The 23,673-nt window shown below is 40.7% G+C and overlaps 1 protein-coding gene across 1 annotated transcript; it reads left to right on the top strand.

The window, feature by feature from the left end:
• Positions 1–102: 102 nt before the first annotated feature.
• On the top strand, positions 103–23,043 carry swap70b (switching B cell complex subunit SWAP70b). The gene is made up of 12 exons (XM_023806677.2): positions 103–259; positions 3,959–4,099; positions 7,090–7,263; positions 8,730–8,957; positions 10,995–11,141; positions 11,657–11,765; positions 12,634–12,815; positions 16,296–16,403; positions 16,868–17,034; positions 18,589–18,787; positions 22,108–22,204; positions 22,290–23,043. The coding sequence occupies exons 1-12, from the start codon at positions 164–166 to the stop codon at positions 22,403–22,405; spliced, it is 1,764 nt and encodes a 587-aa protein (XP_023662445.1). The 5' UTR covers positions 103–163; the 3' UTR covers positions 22,406–23,043.
• Positions 23,044–23,673: the final 630 nt, after the last annotated feature.

Genomic DNA, 23,673 nt, shown 5'->3' with positions numbered 1-23,673 from the left:
CGACGCCTGTATTTAAAGCAGCATGTTCATCAGCGACCGTTAGGTGGCGCTAAGGGCCCCGTAGCTCACGGTGGGCGTGCCGTACGCCGATCACGTGGCTGTCGTGTTTGTGAGTTGCGTTTGTTCACATAAGGGAACTAAAGTTAAGGCGATATCCAACAAGATGGGACTGAGGGACGAACTTTTGAAATCTATATGGCATGCTTTTACAGCTTTGGATGTTGACAAAAGTGGGAAAGTGTCTAAATCTCAACTAAAGGTAAGAATTTTGTTTTTTGAAAAGTAAAATTCTTTTTACGCAAACATTGCTGTGCGCTCACTATGAACGAAACGCTGAACAAGTAGTTAACCTGGCAATATTTACGACATTTACCTTAATCAAAATACAACTCGGGTTTTAGGGTATATTTTGCGGTACACACAAAAATGCAAGTGAAACATCTTGCTGAGGTATTGTGTTGTAATTCTTGTGATGTATTTCATAATTCCAGTATATGTTATGTTTAAATAGTAACTGCTTTATTTTCGGTGAGTTTTCTTTCACCTATCTCCATTTAGGCAATTCCATTCACAATGCCACCTGTTGGCCATATACAACTGCCTGTACTAAGAAAATAGGGAAATCCGTGGCTCCGCCGTACGTGGTAGCAGTCCGTTTGCAATATAGGTGCAGATCAGTTAAACATAATTGTAAATATTATTAACTGGCCAATAAAATAACATAATCATAGGCTCATATTTGGAGATAAATCCTCACGTCCTTGTGTCCAATACGTAAACAGAGTCCTCTGTAACTCAGTAGTTAGTGCTGTGGTCTTACACCTTCACTTATTGTGTGTTTGATTCCTGTCCTGACTGTGTACCCAAATTCCTGTGTGGGTTTCTTTTGGCTTCTGGAATTTTTCCCACTTTCCAGGGTTGTTTGGTGTAGGTGGCTGGATATCTTAAAATGTCCCTGTTTGTGAGTGTGACCTGTGATAATCTGGCATCTTCTCCCTGGAATACCTCCTGTGATAGGCTCCAGCCTAACAGTATCCCTGCAATGGATAAGCATTTCTAGAATTTTTTTTTGATAGTTTTGCATTTAATGGTTTGAAACTATTGGTTAAGATGTATAACCTTATACTTGAAAGATTTGAACATGAATGAATAGAAAAAAAATATCAGAAATTATTGTAGATGTTTAAAGTACTTCTGTTATTACTTAAGCACAATGACGCACCCCTATTTTATAGTTTTATAGGTTGTACAGAGCTAACTCATAAAAAGTGTATTGTCCATAAGAATGATGAAACATTTCCTTTAAGAAACATTACATGTTACTATTAAGAATGCAGTCTGCAGTGTGAACAATAATCTGAGGTATGTGGTTCCAAACACCCCTGAAAGACTCGCCTGTTCAGCTACTGCGTTACGTCAAGGTAGTGTGTTTTGTAAATGGTTGTGCTGCTGGTATTGGCCCCTGTCTTGTATTATCAATGTGTTCTTGTGTCTCACTCCCCCCTGCCCCCCTCCCTTACCAAACAGCTGCGTGCTCTCCCTCCGCATAAACTGCTAGCATGGCACAATTAGCCCCGCTGATGAGTGCTTCTTGCAGGTTGTACAGGTTGAGCCTGACACCCCAGAGCAGACCGACATGGTATTCATGACATCATGGTATGGCTCAGATATGACACCCATGTGTGTTTCCATTACCATTTATGGTTTTAATAATCAAAGAGACTGAGGACTGGCACATCTGTCCACTTAGAATGTCCACTTCAAACTAAACCCACACATCCAACTTAAAACTGTTTTATTTCCATGGGGTCATAGAGAGCTGACATTATTACCCTTTTATTAAAATAACATATAATGCCTTTCTGAAAGTAAAAGGACTAGATGTTATGGTTCATCCCAATTTTGCACTTGTGTTAGTGTTATTGTTATTGTTCCACAATCAATGTATTTGACATAGTTAATATATATTGGCTGTGATATTTATCAGGGTCAGATTTTGACACAGGACTTAGGTCACTGTCATCACTGCATGTTAATGAAAAGTAGGCATATCACACTGGGACTGATTTCAGCCAGTCTGTTTGTCTAAATGCTTGCATGACAAGTTTTTTTTTTTTAAGCATGTGTTAAATTCTTGCAAAGAGGAAGTGAACATAGTGCTAGAGAGGAACGACTACAGGGAATTAAATCTACAGTAGCAAGAACAAATAATATTGCAATAGCTTAAATAGCACTGATAGGATTATCTGGAACCATTTCCCTCCAAAAATACTAATCAGTATCTATGTATCTGATGCCTTTATCCAAATTAGCAAAGAACTGAGAAAGTAGGGTCAGACTCTGTGAGCCATTGGGGTCGCTCAAGTGCCCAACAAGGAAATAACTATGCCAACCAGTAGATTTGAACCAGCAACCTGCTGATCATGGGCACAGAGCCCAGCCCTGCTGAGCCACATACTGCCCCAAAGATACATAATTATTTCTTGGTAGCACGTATTACATTATTGTCCCACTGTGCACTAAAACAATTAAACTAACCATAGACTGATTTGCATTACACTTATTTCACGCTTTTATTCAAACCCACATACAAAAGAGGGAAAGCTTACGATTGATATGTGCTCGCGCTGGAATTTTAACCCACGACCGTTGCATTATTAGCATAATCCTCTAATTGTAGAGCTACAGTAGCTCAGAGTTGATTAACAAATCAAAGAGTTCAGCACTGAACCGGTACTGCGGTGCCGCGTTTTAGAAAGCTATTCGGTATTACTATTCACATTATTATAAACAGAGCTAACGCGATTATCCAGAGTAAATCCAAATTATTAAATATAGTGTAGAATCCTGCCTGGTCCCAAGAGGGTAAACAAATAGGCTACGTTAACATCAGTAAACTAGCAGCTGTACCTACAGGTTATTATGTTGCGTTGTATTTTAAGCAGTTAGATAATCAAGAATAATTCGTTGCGCGGGAAGTAAGTTTTTATTTATTTTTTGTTTATTGAGCACATGAAAGGAAGAAAGCAGCTTGCGATTACTCTTTACAGTGGAGAGTAATGATGACGATTTGATCGCGGCAGAAATACGTTTTACGGTTTTGCGTGTTTTTCAATTCGTCGGCAGAGCGCCCTCTCAAAATCCATATAACGAATCGCATCCATACCGATCGCCCTCTCCCCACGGATAACCCAATACTCCTGTACGTTACGGTAGGCTCTTATGTATTTCCTGTACGTTTAATGTTTCGGTGTTGTGATTATTATCTTGTGATCTCTATCCATAGTCCTTAATGTCCTTTACTCATCAAAAGAGTTTCTGATTTCAAGTATGTTTTACTTTCAGTGACATTATTCAGTGACGTAAGTGCATCATTTACCTTAATAATGTTTTTTTCCTTCATTGGTATCATTGTAGCACAACTATTTTGATACTTAAATTGGTATCGATATCGGAGTCATAATTTTGGTATTGTGACAACACTGGTGAGATCATGGACAAATAAGGATTCATCGGGTGGTGGAGGTGTCTGAATGGAGGCTGCTGCCCTGGGCATCCGCTGACATCCCACCCTGTGCAATGACGTTGAGAAAAGCATTTGTTCCAACACATTCTCCATTTTCTCGCATTTACCCAGCATTCTAACCATATTCTCACATTCACTCTGCAATCTCCTGGTCACTTCTCTACACTTACTCTTACCCTGCAAGAAGAGTGTTTACCATGAAGTTTTCAAAAGAAGATATTTTCATTTTAAAAGTCTTTCATATCATGCTTAAAATTTTTGATTTGTTATTATTGTCATTTTGTAGTAAAATTTAAAAACCGTTTCTTTCACACATTTCATGATCTGTACGAGTTCTAGGAAGGCCTTCCTTCCAGGACACCCCCAACAGCAACCTTCAGTGTGCAGCTGCATTTCTGTTTCACTGACAGTGTGCCGTGGTTCCATTGGCAGGTGCTGTCACACAATCTGTGCACCGTGATGAAGATCCCACATGACCCTGTGGCACTGGAGGATCACTTTAGGGATGACGATGAGGGACCCGTCTCCAACCAGGGATACATGCCCTACCTGAATAAGTTTATCCTGGATAAGGCAAGCCTCCCCTCTCTGTAGCTGCCCATAGCCCCACTGCAGAGTGCTTACTCTAAGAACTCATAGGAGGTTCCACCTCTTACATAAGACCACAAACTGAATAGATCTCATCATCCTTTGCAGGGAGATGTGGCAGGTCAAGTATGCAGACTTGCATGCAAAGGACCTGGCCTTCGAATGCACGCAGCTGCATGTAGCACGATATGAAAACTCAGTGCATCAGATTGTAACACGATAGTTTCACAATGTGGCGTTAACTTCCCATTAGGCATGTGGCTTGGCTGGTGGTTGTAGAGCTTGCAGACGCTGACCACAGGAATGCCAGCACTGCACAATCTATTTTTGTTCTTTAAGGACCGGTGATAGGTCACAATTCACAGCAGGATTCAGGAGCAGCACAGCAAGGAAGCCTAACGGGTCCCCCAGCCGGGAGATCAGTATTATGGCAGCAGCTGATGTACCGTTGACTCTAAAGTGTCTCTGTCCGTGCCATTGAGTCTAAGCTGAGAGGAAGTGGACAGTTATGGAGTAGGCACGCTTCTTACTGATGTCATAGCAGCAGGTTTGGCAGCTTTAAAATATCCTCATGGCTGATCTGCTCAGTCCTGTGGTAGATACTGTGCGTCGTGCATAGCGAGGGAGTCCAGCGAACAGGAAGCTGGTCACGGGCCCATGATGTCTGCAGAGCTACAAACAAAGGCTTAAAAGATTGCGGGAAGGCATTATTAAATACAGCTAGGCAAAATTTTTATTCCTCTTCCTTAAGGTTTAGAACTGGGGTTTCCAACCTTTCTTAAGTCAGGGAATTGTTATTCTTTCCCTTTTGGGAGGTTATTATGGCTTGTTGCTGCATGATACATTCTCTCTTTGGTATAACTGCCCTATTTATGTTTATGTTATTACAGAAGTAGCATTTTGCACAGCAGGGTGTGCTGACAGAGTCTGTATGAAACACTGGGTTGGCAACTCTCACGCATCTGATGTAACACGCTTTCAGACTCACACTTGCGCAAGAAATCTTACGGCAAATCTATACTATTCCATTATAAACCTAAAATGAGCTACATCTAAAGCGTTGGGGTAGTTAGCAAACCCTACAGACTATTTACAAGGTAATAAACTGTTACATACATGCAAATGCATGTGCCTGTGTGTGCAGATTTGTCTCAAATTGAAAATCTCACTCCAGCCAGCTGACCAAAGTTGGCAGCCCTGGAAACGGCTTCACCCGTGGCTCTCATGAATGCAAATCGATATTTCTTTAGTAGCAAAGGGAGCTGCTTGGCCTTTAACAAGGCTGCCATTGTTGATGCCTGAAAGGCAGTAGAACATCCCCAGTTATGGCAGAGGGAGGGAATTATACTGAGAATGACTTAATCACTAAAAGCCAAAAAAACAAAAATGACAAAACTTTAGTTACTGTGGTCTCCTCCTGTCCTGTGTCAGAATTAATGAGGATGAGTACTTTTTTAATGACTAACTTTTCATTAATTGTCACATCATATATTGGCCTAGAAGCACCAAGAATCTAAACAGAAATATGTGATTTCTTGTTTGTCGTTGTTTTAAAAGCATTACACGGAGATCCTCCATTGGCATTTGTCTGTAAACCATGTAACACTTTACCTGTATTTGAACTGATATCAAATCTTCCTGAGACCATGTGGTTGCCTCAACCTCTGCTCTCTCTGAATTGTTGGAAGGCAGGTGTGTGCCTCTTTGATAGGCCTATGAGAAGCTTGTGTGTCCCTGCAACTGAAACCCCCAGCCTGCACTCCCTCAAACGATGCCTGCATAGCTGAGACTGTCAGATGTACGATTTGGGCACTCAGGAAAAGATTCACCCAGTCTGCATCCGCTGGTTATTTTATATGTAACAATAATAATAATTGATACTTTATTGATCTTTACGCCTCCTTCAACTTGCTCTTTGTAGAGTAAACTGTCCGCGAAGGGCAGCCACCCGTAGTGGTGGCCAGGGAGCTGGGGGTTAAGGGCCTTGCTCAAGGACACACTGAGTTTGAACCGGTGACCTTATGATTACAGACACACAGGCTTAGCCCACTGAGCCACACGCTGCCCCCAACAGGCCACTGGCTTAATGCATGCTGGCCACAAAAGCTGAGTAGGGGGTGAAGACTAGCACCCCTTCCTCTGATTTCTGTGCCCACTTGTCACCCTCTGTGACAGAGACGTCATCCAGCGATGTGAGGTGCTGGTGTAATGATGTCCTGCATCATTAAGCTTCACTGGGTTTGTCTGTCTGTCATTATTTACTGGCTAGCCGGACAACGTATTTGTTACTTAGCATAAAGCTGGGCCTTCACAGGGAAGTCGCTAGCAGGTTTTACGGTGGTTTAACTTGCTTCAGAGTCATTTAGTGAAGTACAGGATGAGGACGTTTCCCTTTTCTCAGTACATCTGACAGTTGGAAGCTGTTCCCTGTCTTTGCTGAGTGTAATTTTAAATGGAAAAGAACATTTGTTATTCAGTGCATTCAGACCTTTTAGTTGGAATATGTCCTTTCAGCACTATATTCTGCTACAGACCAGAGGACGATCCTGTTTTATGTTTGTTATTTATCACAAAATGTTGGTGTTATACTTTAATGTGTGAGCTGCATTTACAAAATCATATTTATGCATTATTTTAAGGTGATAGATATAGATACTGTGGTCTGTAACATCAGTGTTTACTGGAAATAGGGGCACATCCATTGTAATAAGTCATATTAACCCACAAATAGCATTCAAACAAGCATCATACATCAACATGACTTTCAGGGAGCGTAGTACACATATAATTACATAAGCATATCAAATGGTTTGTATAAATAGTTGCTATGTTTCAGTTATAAACGTCTATTCTTTCCAAGTATTCTTCCTCCTGCCTGTGGGTTTATCAAGTATTTTATGCCGTCACTGCATTAAGAGAACTTATGCAATGATTTAATGACGACCAAATCTAATGTAAACTGCTTTTGTGTGCAGGTTCAAGACAACTTTGAACGTATCGATTTCAACAGGATGTGCTGGACCCTATGTGCACGTAAAAATCTGGACAGGAATAACCTGCTAATTAGTGATGATGATGCCTTCAAGGTCTGGTGCATTTTCAATTTCCTGTCGGAAGACAAATACCCGCTGGTCATTGTCTCTGAAGAGGTGGGTCTGACGGTGTTGATCAACTCAACACTTTGTGTCCTCCTTCTCTCAGCTGTGTGTATCACTGTGTATCATGACACAGTTTTATGATGCAGACATTCCTCACTTAACGACCAAGTGCCGTTCCTAAGACTTCATTAAGCGAAATGGTCGATAAGTGAGGAGCCGACTCTTACCGATTACTCTACTGGTAGTGGGTTTGTGTCAGCAATCTTTAGAATTGATTTTCATCAATTTGGTGTTTGTGAGAAAAGCGACAGCTCAGTGGCTACAATATCTTTTAGAAAATTAGATATTGTGGATATACAAGGTAAAAACACTGGTGGTTTGGCGGTACTTTGAATCCAGCATGCGACTGACTGGTGCTAAGTACTGTAAACTGTGTCGAAAACTTCTGTAGACTAAAACTGGAACTACTTCAAACTTATTTCACCCCTTGAAGCACTGCCATCCCATAGAACATACAGAACGCAAGTGCTTACAGTTACAGACACCAGTAACGACAAACCCAGCAGCAAACCGTACTGGTAGCCTTTTCTACTGTTACGTTGTACGACAAAAAATTATTAAAATTAGATTCCAGTTTGCAGTCCACTCAATTTGTGGTCATTTTCATGTTCTGAATCCATTTAAGGGGAATCCTAAGGGAATTTTAAGCAAAAATAGAACCGTGTAGTACAGAAATAATTATCAACATTGACTGAAATGAAGAAGATGATTGTGATACAATATTTTGCCTTATAGCCCAGTGCTAGAGGGGACTGTCCCTGTTTGTCTTGCTTTATGCCAGCTGTCCCTTATTCTGTATGTCTGCTCTGGTTTTCAGAACAAAAGCTTAGTGCTTTTTAGCTTATTTTATCTAGATTACTAATTAGAGGACTGACACACCTGGGTTTGTACAGCTGACCTACAGGTTATCCCAAAAACCTGCATACACACCGGCCCTTTGCGGATGAGATTGGCCACCGCTGCCCTAGAGAAATACAGGCTACTTCCTTGTTTCTTGAGATTTCATGTTTCTGATTCCTGCGGCCAAGGTAGCATTACAGAGAATGTGATTGCGTGACTTAATAACTCACAACTTCAAAAGGTTATGCTGTTATTAACACGTGTTATGTTATGAATATATATTTGGTGATCAAATGAACTAAACAATATGATACTGGAATACTTCCTAAAGGCACCCTGCCCTGGGTAGTGCTTTGTCCCCTGCTTTAATCATCATAGTTCCCTTTGTATGTAAGCCATGCTGAGCAGTGCATACAGAACAGGAAGTGCATTTTTTCCTCAGTATTGTGACACAGTTAAGTGTACTGAGGTTACATTTTATATATCAACAGAACAAAAGCTGTTGTGTGCCCAGGGGTTACTGGAAAGTATCTATTGCTGTATTGTAGGTGCTTTCCTTTATGTGGCTCACTTTTTAATTATTAATGGTTAGTCATTAGGTAGCTGTGTTTTTCTAGATTGAATACTTCCTGCGGAAACTCACAGAGGCCATGGGGGGCGGCTGGATTGAAGAGAAATTCGAGGACTATAAGCTGCAGTTCAACCAGGAGCAGCAGAGCCTGAGCGTGTGGGAGCTGATCAGCCTTGTTGGAAAGGGCAGTTTCAGCAAGGGCATGGACCCCCAGACTCTCAGCATGGCCATCACCGAGGTCTTCCAGGAGCTCATCCTGGACATGCTCAAACAAGTGAGACTTTCCCTACTCATACTCCAATCATGAGAATGACTAAATGACACATCAGGGCTCTTCCATTCATGCAGCGTCAAAAAGACCATAATGTAGTACCCTATCACACACCCAAACAAGCACATTTAGAAAACGCAGTTCCAGGAAACACACATGAACATATTAAAAACAAATGTGAATCAAACCCTCCAATCCTGAACCAGTGAATAAATGACAATATAAATCTGAACCTCAAAGTTCCCCTGTGGTCTGTACTACAAAGCGGGGTTACTGGCTTATCGGGGTAACTTGTCGGATTTAAGGTAGTCTGGGCAAGGTGTAAGTGAACGAATATGAAGTCCATTTAAACTGTGGTACCTTAAATCCGACAAGTTACCCCAATAAGCTAGTATTCCCACTTCGTAGTACAGGCCACTGGATTTGAAAAGCTGTGTAAAATTATCATGCTTTTGTCATGTCTGTTTGCGCTAATATAAAGTGGGGAAAATAAGTATTGAATGTGTCAACATTTATACAAGTAAATAAATTTCCAGTGAGGCTATTTACATCAATTTTTCATAGGACATTGGAATTAACTCAAGAAATCCACAACTGTAAAGAATTCACAAATTAAAACCCACAAATAAAGTTATGTGTAATAAAGTGGAATGACAGGAAAAAAGTATTGAACATGCTAACTAGTGGAGAAGCCTTTGTTTGTAATGACAGCTTCAAGACGCTTCCTGTATGAAGAGAATTTTGACCCATTCTTCTAAACAGATTGTCTTTAAATCTCGAAGAATCGGGTTGGGGGCATTCTAACAACTTGAGTTTCTTTCTCTGAAACCAGCTGAGAGTTTCTTTTGTATGTTTTGGATCGTTGTCCTGCTGGAAGGTCCAGCCACATCTCATCCTTATCTCCCTAGTGGATGGTAGCAGATTCATTTCAAGAATCTCTGGGTACATGGCCCCATTCATAGATCCTTCAATTATACAAAGTTTGCCAGTACCATGAGATGCCAACCAGCCCCACATCATGATGCTTCCTCTCCCAAGCGTCGCTGTTGGTACAGTGTTTTTTGGGTGATGTGCAGTGTTTTTTGGGTGATGTGCAGTGCCATTTCTTCTCCAAATACAGTGTGTAGTATGACAGCCAGAAACTTCAATTTTGGTCTCGTCTGACTAGATTACATTCTCCCAGTATTTCATAGGCTTGTCCAAATGTTGGGTAGCAAACTTTAAATGAGCTTCGACATGCCTTTTCTTCAGTAATGGAGTCTTGTGAGGTGAGTGCACATATAGAGGCCATGCCGGCAGAGTGCACTGCCTATTCTTTTCTCTGTAACAATTGTACCTGCTGCCTCCAAGTCTTTCTGGAGCTTTTTCCGAGTGGCCCTTGACTCTTAGGCTACTCTTCTGATTATCCTTTTGACTCCCTGGCGAGGAGCTACTATGTGTGACTGTGACCGGTTGATGGTGGAGTGATGTTCCTTCCCCTTGTGGATAATGGCCCCAATGGCGCTTACTGGAAGATTCAGAAGTTTTGAAATATGTCTGTAATCAGTTCCCTTGATATGTTCTGCAACAATCAGGTTGCAGAGCTCTTTGCTTTTACCCATCATGAGATGTTTCTTGTGGGACATCCTGGTGGTAAAAACGTTTTTATAGCCCCTCAATATGTACTAACCCATCTGATATTACTTTGCACAGATAGGAGGTAGAATTACTTTCTAACTACTTATGGATTTCATTTGGTTCCTTGTCTTTCCTTAGCTTGGTGTGCTGCTTTTTCTTAGTGTGTTCAATATGTTTTCCCTTTGTCATTCCACTTTATCACACATAACGTTCAACATTATTTATGGACTTCAACGTTATTTATGGATTTCTCGAGTTAATACGAATGTCTGATGAAAATTTCATATGAATATGTTTACAATTACATTTACAAAAAATGTTGAAATGTTCGATACTTAAATCCCCCACTGCACTGTGATATCGGGTGAAGAATGGGGTCCAGCCCAATGACACCCTGATGGTAAGACTGTCCTCTTTATGCAGGGCTACATGATGAAAAAGGGCCACAGAAGGAAAAACTGGACTGAGCGGTGGTTCTTGCTACGGCTCAACTCCATCTCGTACTATGCGAGTGAAGACCTCACAGAGAAGAAAGGTGACATTGTGCTGGATGGAGACTGCTGTGTTGAGGTAATAGCTGATTTGCGTAAACAGGACAAAGCTTGACCTCCGTTTCTGGCTCAGAATGCATCATTGACTGTGTTTCTTAAAGAAAACAATAATGACCTACTCATTGTTTTACATACTCTATCCATCCATTCATCCATCCATGTTTTACATACTGTTTACCTAATCTTGGACAGCAGGTTGATATGTTAGGGATTTTAATGAAAAAGTATTCTGTATATCTGTTGGCTACACATATTATTTCTTGAATGCCATAAAGACATTGCATCTTACTTATAATTAAGAATGAAGTAAGTTCCTTATTAGGTCATCACAAGTGACTTAATTGATATAACAGTGTTTTAAGATCAATCCGTCTATCTTCCACCGTATATAGAGTATGTAGAGCAGTGATGGCACAAGGTGCATACATCAAGATTTTATCTAAACATAAAAAAACCGGGAATGTCACCAAAAAGGCTCTTATGTTTTCCTTAGCAAATGTGAACTGTGACTGCAAAATTGTGCCGTCTTTGCAGTCTTTGCCAGACAAGGAGGGAAAGAAGTGCCTCTTCATCATCAAATGTTCTGATAAAAGCTTTGAGATTAGTGCGTCTGATAAGAAGAAGAAACAAGAATGGATTCAAGGTAAGAACTAGCAGAGGATTAACTCGACCAACAATCTTAAACTGATGTCGAAACCTTTGAAGTGTCTTGATGTGTCAAGAATAATTGCTGAAATTTCAACCGCATGCAAAGTGCTACTATGATTCTAAATCCAGCCTGTAGCTCACTGACAGATTTGTGTTAGATTGTGAGAATACTGCACATTGCCTGCATGTATTGTGATTGTGACATCCTCTTTCCTGATGTGCCCATAACACACAGAATACACTCCAAAAAAACATGGACCAAACAAAAACTGCAAAACATTAAGCTTTTAATGGTCTCAGCAGCAATGATTGGTCAGGATTTTGGCAAGAATTATACAAATAGATAAATTAACTTAGCTTTTCCCTTTGATTTCCTTAAATGTCTAAGTGTTGTGGGTAAACTTGCAGACAGCCCCTTTCAGAAAGAAGAATCAACATAGTTCCACTCAATGTCAATGGCTTCAAACAGTTAATCAGTTGAAAAATCTTTCCTGGTTAATTTCTGCTTATTGTGAGACCAGATATTCTCTATATTGTTAGACTCTGGGCAATTTTGAATTTGGCCCATTTTTATGGCACATGATTGTAGTAGTTTACGAACCGTACAGCGCAGTTGTTTCATATTCCTCTTTATATTCTGATTTGAGACAGTGTCTGGGAGGAGCTAATCCACATCACATAGTGTGTAGGGGGTTATGGGTAGGAGGGGGGCCGGCATAGCACAGATGCAGTCACACTCAAACCCATGTGGGTGTTACTTGGTCATGACTGCACCCCAGCTAAGCCCCGGCTCTGGCTCATGCCTCGCGGTCATGTGTGAAGGCTCTTACGGAGGCTCTCCTGTCATCATCTGCTTCCCTCAGCCATCCAGACCTCCATCAACCTGCTGCGGCTGGGTCAGCCGGCACCACACACCGAAGCCCGACAGAAGCGCAAGGAGCTGCGGCAGAAGCTGCAGGCAGAGCAGGAGGAGCTGCAGAAAAGGATGAAGGAGCTGCAAACCGCCAACGAGAACAAGCAGTGGGAGCTGGAGAGCATGAGGAAGGTACAGACTGCGGTGCTGGTTGACCTTCCTGCAGGAGTGGGCTATACTGTGGGAGCTGGAGAGCATGAGGAAGGTACAGACTGCAGTGCTGGCTGACCTTCCTGCAGGAGTGGGCAATACAGTGGGAGCTGGAGAGCATGAGGAAGGTACAGACTGCAGTGCTGGCTGACCTTCCTGCAGGAGTGGGCTATACAGTGGGAGCTGGAGAGCATGAGGAAGGTACAGACTGCAGTGCTGGCTGACCTTCCTGCAGGAGTGGGCTATACAGTGGGAGCTGGAGAGCATGAGGAAGGTACAGACTGCAGTGCTGGCTGACCTTCCTGCAGGAGTGGGCTATACAGTGGGAGCTGGAGAGCATGAGGAAGGTACAGACTGCAGTGCTGGCTGACCTTCCTGCAGGAGTGGGCTATACAGTGGCAGCAGGGGCTATATGTGGGGTTCCGAAAATTAATTACTGTAGACGGTCAGTTACCAAGAGGGGAAGGGTCAAATTCAGTCAATAAATTGTTCAGACAAGACAAAGGCAAGACTTTTTCCAGAAAAATAAATTTGACAGAAAAATAAATTCCAGAAATTAATGGTTTATAAGTGTCAAGCTGCCCAGTTGGTGACTCATCTCTCTTTGTCCCAGTACGCATCCCCATAGAACTCTCTTCCAGTCTGCCTCTAGCATTCTCGCTGATCACATTCGGTACTGTTACTGCAAGTGTCTGTGTCACAAAAAGCTATAAAAAGCATGGTTTTTATTGCTCCATCAGCGCTAGATACATGATACTTTTCATTGCTCTATCATCTCTTGAGAATTAGGCTAAAACTTGAGAATCCCTTTCATTTGAGAGAAAGAGTACAGTAAAGTATAGTGTACTTTATCAATTAACCTTTACCATAACTTGATGGGCCGAATGGCCTCCTCTCGTTTGTAAATTTCTTATGTTCTTATGTTCTTATGTGTGCACACGAATATCACGTTGTATATGGGGTCCGATAGAGGGCTACTACTGTATGCTATTCTGATGTCAGAATATAAATACAGCTGTCATAAATTTCATAAGTTGAAGAACTTCACAGAAACAGCACTGGGACTAGATGTTCTATCAAGCACACATGCAGCTTCCAAACTAATTAAAAATGGTGCTGGACAAAAATTTAAGTGATCTGTTTTTAAGCTTCATATTTTGAGCTGCCTGAATTAGAGATTTACTTTATAAGGGTGTTTTTTTTATTTTTGAAAGTCGTGGAATGTCCAGTTATTCTGGTTTGTTTAGTCACATCATTATTTTTGGTATTACTAATATAGGTTATTACAAAATGAGTAATGTCCTTTGGTAAAATAATGCTTGGATTGAAACTTAATAAGTCTTCAGAAAATACTAGTCATTAGTATTAAAGAAAGACCAGATATCATGAGTCAGAGTCAAGCAAAAATATATCAGTTGCTGACCATGCAGTCATCAGCATGACACATATCCTTGCAGCACAACAACAGTGGTTTTATCTAGTCTGTCGTGTTGTATGAAACAAGTCCCTGACACGATGGGATGTTCACTGCATTCCTTCATGCAGAGGTCATTCAGCATTGTGGCTTTATGGACGGCCTCTTTCAGTTTGCATGGTCTGTCTCTGTTTGTGTGGGTTTGCCCTGTTTTCTGCTTGAATGCAGTGAGTAATGGCACTTATCTGTGATTTGACATGTCCGTGACCCTATAAAACAGGCGGCTCGGTCCCCCCAGGGTAAAACAATTGCCTCTCTCTGGAGAGGTGGCGTTTGCACGTTCTCCCTGTCCCTGAAGGGTTTCTTCCAGGTATTCGGGTTTCTCCCTACAGTCCAAAACCATGCTAAGCTGAATTGGAGTTGCCAAACTGTCCGAATGTCTGTATGAATGGTGATCGTGCCCTGCGATGGGTTGGCGCCCCATCCTGTGTTATTCCCTGCCTCGTGCTGATTGTTTCTGGGATAGGCTCCGGAACGCAGTGAGTCCATGACCCTACATAGGACAAGTGAGTATGGAAAATGAATGAATGAATGACACAATTAAATTCAATCCGAAAGAGAATGGAGCCAATGAGCTTTATGCCCGTTTACGTATGGCAGTGTGTAAATCAAGCTTTATGTGTGTAAATCATCCAACATAAAACAGTTGTAGTGTGCTCATGGTTACTCATGTTACAGGTCTTCTTTGTCCTAACTAACAAAGGCCTAACTATAGAAATGTTCCCACTTTTTTGAAAGGCTTAGTTTTTCAGATCACTGTTTCAGAGGCAGGACAATTTACTATCTTTAAACGTCCCTTGATATCTTATCCTTGGTTCTGTATGCCTCAGAAATTTCTGTAGATAATGTCTTTTGGTTTCTCAAGGACATTTTTGGCCAAAAACCGTCTAATCTCATCCTGTTTATTTTTATTCAACTGATTACTCAAAGCTATGAAATTGAGTGGAAAAAATATTCACAATAATACTTTTCACAAAAGTATTTTTCTATTCAACAATGAAAGTCATTGCTACTTGTGTGTAATGGCTTTTTTGTCATGTTTGTGCTGTGCTAATGTTAGCCTATTGCTACGCCTGTTGGTTTGTTTTTGGTATAGAAAATCATCTAAATGACCTATCGTTGTTGTAATTTATTATCCCTTGGTTGCTATGCTTGTTACTTATTTCTGTCTCACTTGCATATCACTGTAGACAAAACATTCTGCAGAAAATGAGTGATGTTTTATTTGGCTTGTCTAAACTTAAGCATATCTATAGATGTCGACATGAATGTTTTGACCTTGCTGATGCCACACGCAATTTATTGTTAATGAGAGAACAGCTGAATTGGGGGTGGGCATTTGGTTTTTCTGTCACGAGCATGTCGGTTTCACTTCTCCAATGTGGGGAACTATAACACAGCTACACATTTAACCTTTGAGCCTTTTAAACCTGCATTTGGAAGAGCAAATCTTTAACCTGTGTAGTAACTGAATAGCGGGGTCTGACTAAAAACTCTCAAATACAAAATATGAAGTCTTTAGTATGAAGCCACATAAGAAGGGAAAATAACCAAGCTTAGCTTAGAGGGAGTTTTGATTGCTGTGTAGGAAATGTTTTATGAAATGACTTATTTACTCAATTCACTTTTTGTTCTTTTATCAGTTCATACATTCTAGATTTTCTTATTGAAGCATGACTTTAGGACAGGTTTGGTTAAAAACCTTAATTTTTCGCATATTTTACTACTTCTAAGATTATTGTTATCTTAGATCTGAATAGGTAATCTAATGCAGTTTGCCATAATTTAGAGGTTTTGCCAGTTATGTCCAAAGTCTTTAAACTTTTGTATTTTGCAGGCGCAGATTGTATTTAGTAGCTATTGATGTGCAGTTGGTAAAACAAGCGTCCTGGTTTCTTCATATCAAGCCGTGAGAGTATTGTGAAAGTTTTGACCCTAAGGCTGAAGGCTCGTTGATATAAATGGATAAATGTGATTTTGTTCCTCAGAAACTGAAGGAAGCGGCAGCCCATGCGGAAGAGGAGGAGCAGCGGCGTCTGCAGACGCAGAAGGAGCTGCAGGAGAGCTACAGAATGGAGCTGGACAGGGAGAAAATGGTACTGCGCATGAATGTGTTCCCCAGGAACTGTGCGATGCTGCATTAGCAATTAGCAATAACTTTCATCAAAACATTATGCTGTTTTTAATTTGTCTTTTTGCTCTTTGAAAAGACTTAAAATTCTGTAGGATTTTCCTTTGCTTTTGTCGATAAAGGGAACAGCTTAAAGTAAATTCAATGTGAAATCCACAGAATGTGGAATCTTCTTCAAGTTGTTTTGCATCACCTCCTCTCTTCATGTTAAGTTAGTCAGACCTATTTATTGTATTTCCTCAAATAAAAGCGGGGATTCAGATAAAAGGCAGGTCTGACAATAAAGGCCCTGGCCACTATTTGAGGAAATACCGTACTTCTTTAATTTACAGTTCAGGTAAAAAAGAGCAGACATGCACCTGTTGTGCCATTGCAGGAACTCTGCTCACTGTCATTTGTGGGAGGAAGTAACGTTCAGAAATTTCCCAGGTGCGTCAGCAGATGGAGGAACAAGTGGCCCAGAAGTCAAGTGAGTTGGAGCAGTATCTGCAACGTGTGAAGGAGCTAGAGTACATGTATCACTGCATGGAGGAGGCGCTGGAGGACGAACGGCAGGCCCGGCAGGACGCGGAGACGGTGCGCAAACTGCAGGCCAGGTCAGAGCACGTGCGGCAGGCACCATCGCATGTATAATGCAAGCCCATTCATATTCATGGCATGGTGCCTCTCCTTTATACACTCATATGTAACACAGACTCGTCCCTAATGGTAACCCTAAGCCACATCAGGGTGATACTGCCTTCTGTTCATACACTTAAATACTCATAAACTCTAACCGTAATGCTGAGCCTGAGCCACATTAATGTCATACAAACCCATCTTCATTCACTCACAGTCAAGAATCGGGAAACCTGCTGACTGTCGATAAGAATAGTCTAAAAGCCAATATTCATCTGGCTTAGTTTGGATATTTCTTGCAATCATTACAGTAATCAGAATCAGAATCCTTTTTATTAGCCAAGTATGTTTCCATACAAGGAATTTGCCTTAACTGGCTAATTGTAGGAAAATGATCCTGCCGCAGTACATACAGATTGAAGACATGCATTTTATTTTGTTTTAGCAGAAATCGTAATAGGCTCCCATCAAAGTCAGTGGTCAGGCCAGGATCAGGCTCCACCTGAAACAGAAAGAGGGTGTTTTCTCTACCAGAAAATGTCCTTCTAATGCTGTGGTTCCCAAACTTTCTCTGCAGGGCCCCCCTTTTCTAGATAGGAACATTATTGAGCCCCCCCCATTCAAACTACATAGGTTCAGATTCAAACTTTATTTGAAATACAACTCCCTTTTCTAATTGAGCGAAACAAATACAATTACAAAATACAAATGGTGCAATTTCACCACTGTGGGAGAAAAAAGAGCAATCAATTAAAAATAAAAGTCCAGCATAAGTTTGAAATTATGCAAATGCAGATTTAACGTTCCTGTTAATATTCATTGGCGTACACAAATTAAAGTTTTTTTACGGTTACCGCATTTTGTTTTTAATGATAGCCGCAGGTTTCAGCCTATACTATAGCACAAAACAACACTAAATCATACCCATTAATTGATGGTCTCCCTGCACTTCATGTAGAAATTTTAAACCTCATTTTTCATGATATGGTTAGATTTTTTTGTCCGGCGCTGCAAAAAGTCGTCACGCATCACCATGTCACATGGTACAAAAACCTTGCAAGAGCAAGACGACTTAAGACAGATCGTACAGCACCTCTCAGCCGGCTGAACAAACTGGAACTGCCTCCGTGACGACACAACTTTGCCCTTATTGGCTGAAGAACGTGACGTTTGTATGACGTTTGTATCCCAGGAAGTTCCGATGCGTTATCTGCTATTTCTCCCGAATATCACGTAAAGCAGTGAGAACCTGGTAAAATAAAGTTTAAATAAATGACATAAATGCTCTAATAGTACACGTAAGGTAGTGGTTTATATATTGTTAGTTACTGTAATGTTGCGCTGCTTTATTTGTTTAATCGTCCAGTCTGTGAAGAGATTATTTTGCCCCTCTGGCTATTCCATTGGTGTGCCCCCCCCCCCCCCCGCAATACCTCTGTCCCCCTCTAGGGGGGGCGCGCCTCCCAGTTTGGGAACCACTGTTCTAATGTGACTAACCAGTGTTCCCGTGCTTGTGTGTCACATATCCCCAGGCTGCTGGACGAGGAGGTGTCCAAGAGGGCAGAACTGGAGCAGATCCGTCTGCAACAGCAGAAGGCCATCTCCCAGACAGAGGCGGAGAAGCAGCTGCTGGAGAACGAGCGGCTGGCCAAGGAGGAGGCGCTGCAGGAGGCCTTGGAGCAGCTGGAACACTTGCAGAGCGAAAGAGAGGATGCGCTACAGCAGTATGAGGTGAGACAATGCTGTACGTGTCAGTTTTAGTTCCACATCCTATGCCAGGGAAGCCTGATGCCAGTCACACACAAACAAGCATTTGGAAATTTCAGATCCAGAAAATAAAAATCCAGGCCAAGATTTTGTGTCAACCAAGCAATTGAGTATAAAGCAGAAGTGGGGAACCTGTTTCCTGGAGGGCCGGTGTGGGTGTGGGCTTTTGGGATGGCCTCTCAATCAGCCAGTAACAGAGGGCCCCAGGACTGGGGTTGAGAATCACTGTTTTATTATTGACTGATTGAGAGGTCATCCAAAAAGCCTGCAACCACATCGGCCCTCCATGGAACAGGTTCCCCAGCCCTCGTATAAAGAGTCACTCAAACTTATGATGCAAAAACCAGTACTCAACTTGTTGGTTGAAACAAAATTTTGGTCTGTATTTTTACTTTTTGGACCTGAAATTTCCATCTTTGGGAATTGGTCTCTGTGCATTTAGTGCAATAAAAGTGTAATATCCACTAATGTAAAAAGGTAATTTTGTTAAGAAAACTAACATTCATCAACCAAAAAAGCCTCAGTGGCTTCAGATTTTAGATGTAGTTAGTGTCCCAGCCTGGCAAGCGTTTGTGGGGCATAAATTCTGTGTGCGTGGATTATTCTCATCTAGTTTGGAAACAGGGCCATCACTTTTCTAGAGCAATGGATTTTCCTCAAGATTAACAGGAAGTGAACTGACTACTGACCTAAACTAGTCATGTAATTTTAAGACTCAATCTACACTGAAACTGAAAGTGCAAATAAAAACAATACATATAAAAATGAATGAAAATTTAGAGGCTGTAAAAACCCAGGTGCTATCAGGGAAACTGCACGTTTTTGCACATTATGTAACTTGCTGCTCTATACCCCAGAATTTTGCCCTGGGATCAATAAAGTTAATCTTATTTTAATCTGTAATGGCTGGATGGCAGAAGTGATCACAATCCTGGAGCTGCTGGTAGAAAAGCCTCTTCTGACTTGCCCTCCCGATGTGTCTTTCACATTCCTGCTTCACAGAACCTTCCCACTAAGAACCTCCAAAGGTCTCAACCATCCCATTCATGCGCTAATTTGCTTTTAACAATTTGGACAAGACTGACACCTAGTGGTTAAGATATCGTAAATGCACTTTTTAAATCATTTGTACAACGAAATCGCACCTAAATTTGATGTTTGCCATTCTTACCATTTGCTGAAAAAGTCAACATTTATTTAATGTTAGTAAGTACATGAATGGGAAACTTAGGGTTAGGTATATGGATCAGTTGGAAGCTTCAGACTGTTCCCAGTCATAAGCTGTCATGTAATCTGTTCTTCACCATGTTCCCAAGAATGCACAGGACACTGACAACAAAAAACCACGAGAGTGGGGAACACACCTCTTTGATGAAGTGTCTGATGGGAGAATAGACCCCTCAGTGTGTAAATTCTACCTTATTTTTCAGTACATATCAGAAAAAATATTTCTGCTATTACTGATATTAGTAAGTGAAGCTGTTTAGAAAACCAATGACAAGTTTCAAGGTGTACAAAGTACATTTTGATAAATAAAATATCATCTGGTAGCTGTAATATTATATCCATTTTTTGGTAGCATTCTTTCAGTATCTTTAGTCTCAGGGTTGAATTTACACATACAGTGATGCAAACTCATCAGGGGTAAAAAAAGATGACAAGGATGATGCAACACATCCCCCCCAAGAAGAAAAAACTGTAATTATCAGATTCAACTGCCAGTTTATTTGACATTTTACAGTTGATTTTAACACAAAGATATTAGGGAAAGAAAAATCACCCTAGAATTCATGTAATTTCACTGAAGTAAAAAGTCAAACAGTCAAGAAAGTGCAGAGCCAGGCCCAAAGCTATATTCAGGAACAGTGCATCCACAATACAAATCAAATTCATTAAACATTACAAAAGCACGATACGCACAACTGACAAAAGCACGATACGCACAACTGACAAAAGCACGATACGCACAACTGACAAAAGCACGATACGCACAACTGACAAATAGAGCGGGAGAGACTGTACTACCAACTCAAACACCTGCTTTCTTAATTAACTTAATTTGCTTAAGTACTTTATCACAAACGCTGCCAACAATCTTTCATTTACTCAGACAACTGTCATAATTGCATTGCTATATAGGTGTGAAATATATATATTTTTTTGACACTTTAACACTGTTGCTATTTCATCAATTAAAAGACAGGGCTAGGATATTATATTTATAAACAGATTTCACAACCACTGCCACAGTACTAACGAAACTATCACAAGGTCACTTCAATTCAGCTTCTGTCATTTTCAGTCCCCTTCATAAATAGGCCACTATAACTCCAGAGTTTGCTCTATTTTGTGCTTCAAACTAAAATGATCTCCTTGAACAAACAATGCTGGATGGTCAATTAAAAACATTGCTGCACTGCCACTGCAAAAGTAGAATTTCTTATCTGGCAGGTGGGCAAGCATGTTCTCGATTCTTATTACACGGCTCTCTGGAATGCTTGATTCTGATTGGTCAGTTGAGACATTTGCAGGTTCATTATTTTCAAATAATAACCGCTCCAAAGTAATAACGCATAGTCACGTGGTACTATATCGTTTCGCGGAAAGATAAAAATGTTATTTTAAAACAAATATGCCAATAAAATGTTTCAAATTCATATTCATGTCCATGTCATTTTCCTTATGTGGCAAGTAGCCGTGTAATAAGCGGGATAATGTACAGGCAGCCGGTAGTTATCGCGAAAGAAGCCCCTTCAGTGTGATACAAGACCCTCCGCTTCGCGTCGGGTCCTGATCACACTGTCGGGGCTTATTTCTGCGATAACTACCGGCTGCCTGTACATTATCCCTTACATATGCACAAGCAGTAAATTTCTTGGAACTGCCCACCATACCCCCACCCAACCCACCCACTTCCCATTGAAAATGAGTTAAACATCAGGTGTCACTATGCTTGTGAGAAGCATGTAGCCACATAATAGGTAACTTTACGACAGCATTGGTCTTCAGATATACAAGAATCACACAAATAAGTAATAACCTTTCTTGGGTTCAAACAATGAATTTTTTCCAAAGGTGACAAATTTGCACCCCTGACAAACCAACCAATCATGTAATTGCTATTAAAATATCCTATTACTTTTTCTATGGGAAAGAAAAAAAGTAAAGAAATTCCAGAAGCAGGTTCACGCTTCATGATTTTTATAAGTGTTACATAATTGTTACAATAATTATTACTGCTAGTATGTTTAACAGCAATGTTATGACTGCTGTGTGTGAAACAGGAAATGACTAAGAAATTGGAGGATGCTGCCAGTAAGACAAAGAGCTGGAAGGACAAAGTTGCCCAACAGGAGGGACTCATTCGCATCATTCAGCCAGGTGAGGCAGCAGGGAAGTGTGACTGCAGCAGTCACCATACACATGCAGTCCTTCTGAAGGTACTTTCTTCCCTGTCACCTCCCAGGCTCAAAGGGACCATGCAAGATGACAAACTGGGGAGCAGCTGCTTTCACAGAAACAGAACTGACCATGAGAGAAAAGAGCTGGCAAGATCAAAAGAACAGGTCCACCCAGGCCTAGCAAAATGCAGTCCTGTCATCAGTGTGAAAATCTGTCAAGTGCTGATTAGATAATACTGCAACATCGCAGTATTACAGTGTGTCATAAAGATAGTGTAATGCTGGGGTTTTGCGATTGTGCTGAAAGATGATTTGTCTCTGTCATCAGTTCTGGAATGTTATCCTGAACAGCACCAGAAACACAAAGCAAACATGACACAGGGATAAGCCCTAATCAGACAGGTGAATCACAGCAGTTTCTGACCATTACATTCCATAAAATGACTGCTTCTAAATATTTTTACTTTTTCATTTCATTTTTCCTTAGTTTTCACTCTAAATATTTGTTTTTTCTTTTGCCAAAATATTAAAGAAGTTAAAACTACTTTTCATTATCGACAATTTTGTCTCGCCATTGTTAAAATATCCACTGTTTTAAATACATTTCAGAAAGTACATATTTATTGGTTCGGGCACTGGCAACATTACTGTACTCTCTCATACTAAATATATAATGACATCATACTACAAACTGAGAATTATTGTAAGGACCTTTTGTTTTTACTTTAATACTTTGTACCTTATGCATAGTTTATATTGCTATGAATTGTGCTGACTACTGATTTGTGGTTAAACCATTAAAACATACTACTAAATCCATATCATTATAATTGTCAATTTTTCCTCAGATACTTGCAATTCTCTCACAAGTTTCAATCTACATCTAGTATTGATGACTAAGAGAACTTTTAATCGTTACCAGGAGCACAGGTTTGTTTCAACATTGGTTGGAACCATATCCCCAAATAGCGACATGTCCCTATACTCTCCATACCCAAATCTACGACCTTGATGTTTACCAAAATATTATAATAATGTAGATAAGGACATTTTTAAAGTAAGTTTTACAAGCCAACTGACCATTTTAACCATCATTTCGGTGTCTTTCCCTGTGAAAGGAATTTTTTATGCAACCTGGTAAACACATTCTTCACAGACTCTAAGGTATGAAGTGTTCATTAAATCGCATTTTATCGGTCTGTCTGTCTCACTATTATGACATTTCATTTAAATGTTATATCCCCTGTGGCTTTACTTTGACTTGAAATGTAGATGTGGTACGCAAACCTTTAAAAGTCATAGAACGTACATCTACGTATTTGTTTGATTTTTAAGTTCTATTTACTTTACTCTGTGATTTAATGTTACAGGTGCTATGGGGGAGTATGGGGGCACTGCAGTCATTCGGGATAAAGGGGCAGGCACTCACCCTTAGATGCACGTGCCCGG

This window comes from Paramormyrops kingsleyae, chromosome 11 (genome assembly GCF_048594095.1).
Source record: "Paramormyrops kingsleyae isolate MSU_618 chromosome 11, PKINGS_0.4, whole genome shotgun sequence".
Lineage (NCBI taxonomy): Eukaryota > Metazoa > Chordata > Actinopteri > Osteoglossiformes > Mormyridae > Paramormyrops > Paramormyrops kingsleyae.
Note: the sequence above shows the minus strand (reverse complement) of the source record. Positions and strands in the feature narration are given on the sequence as shown.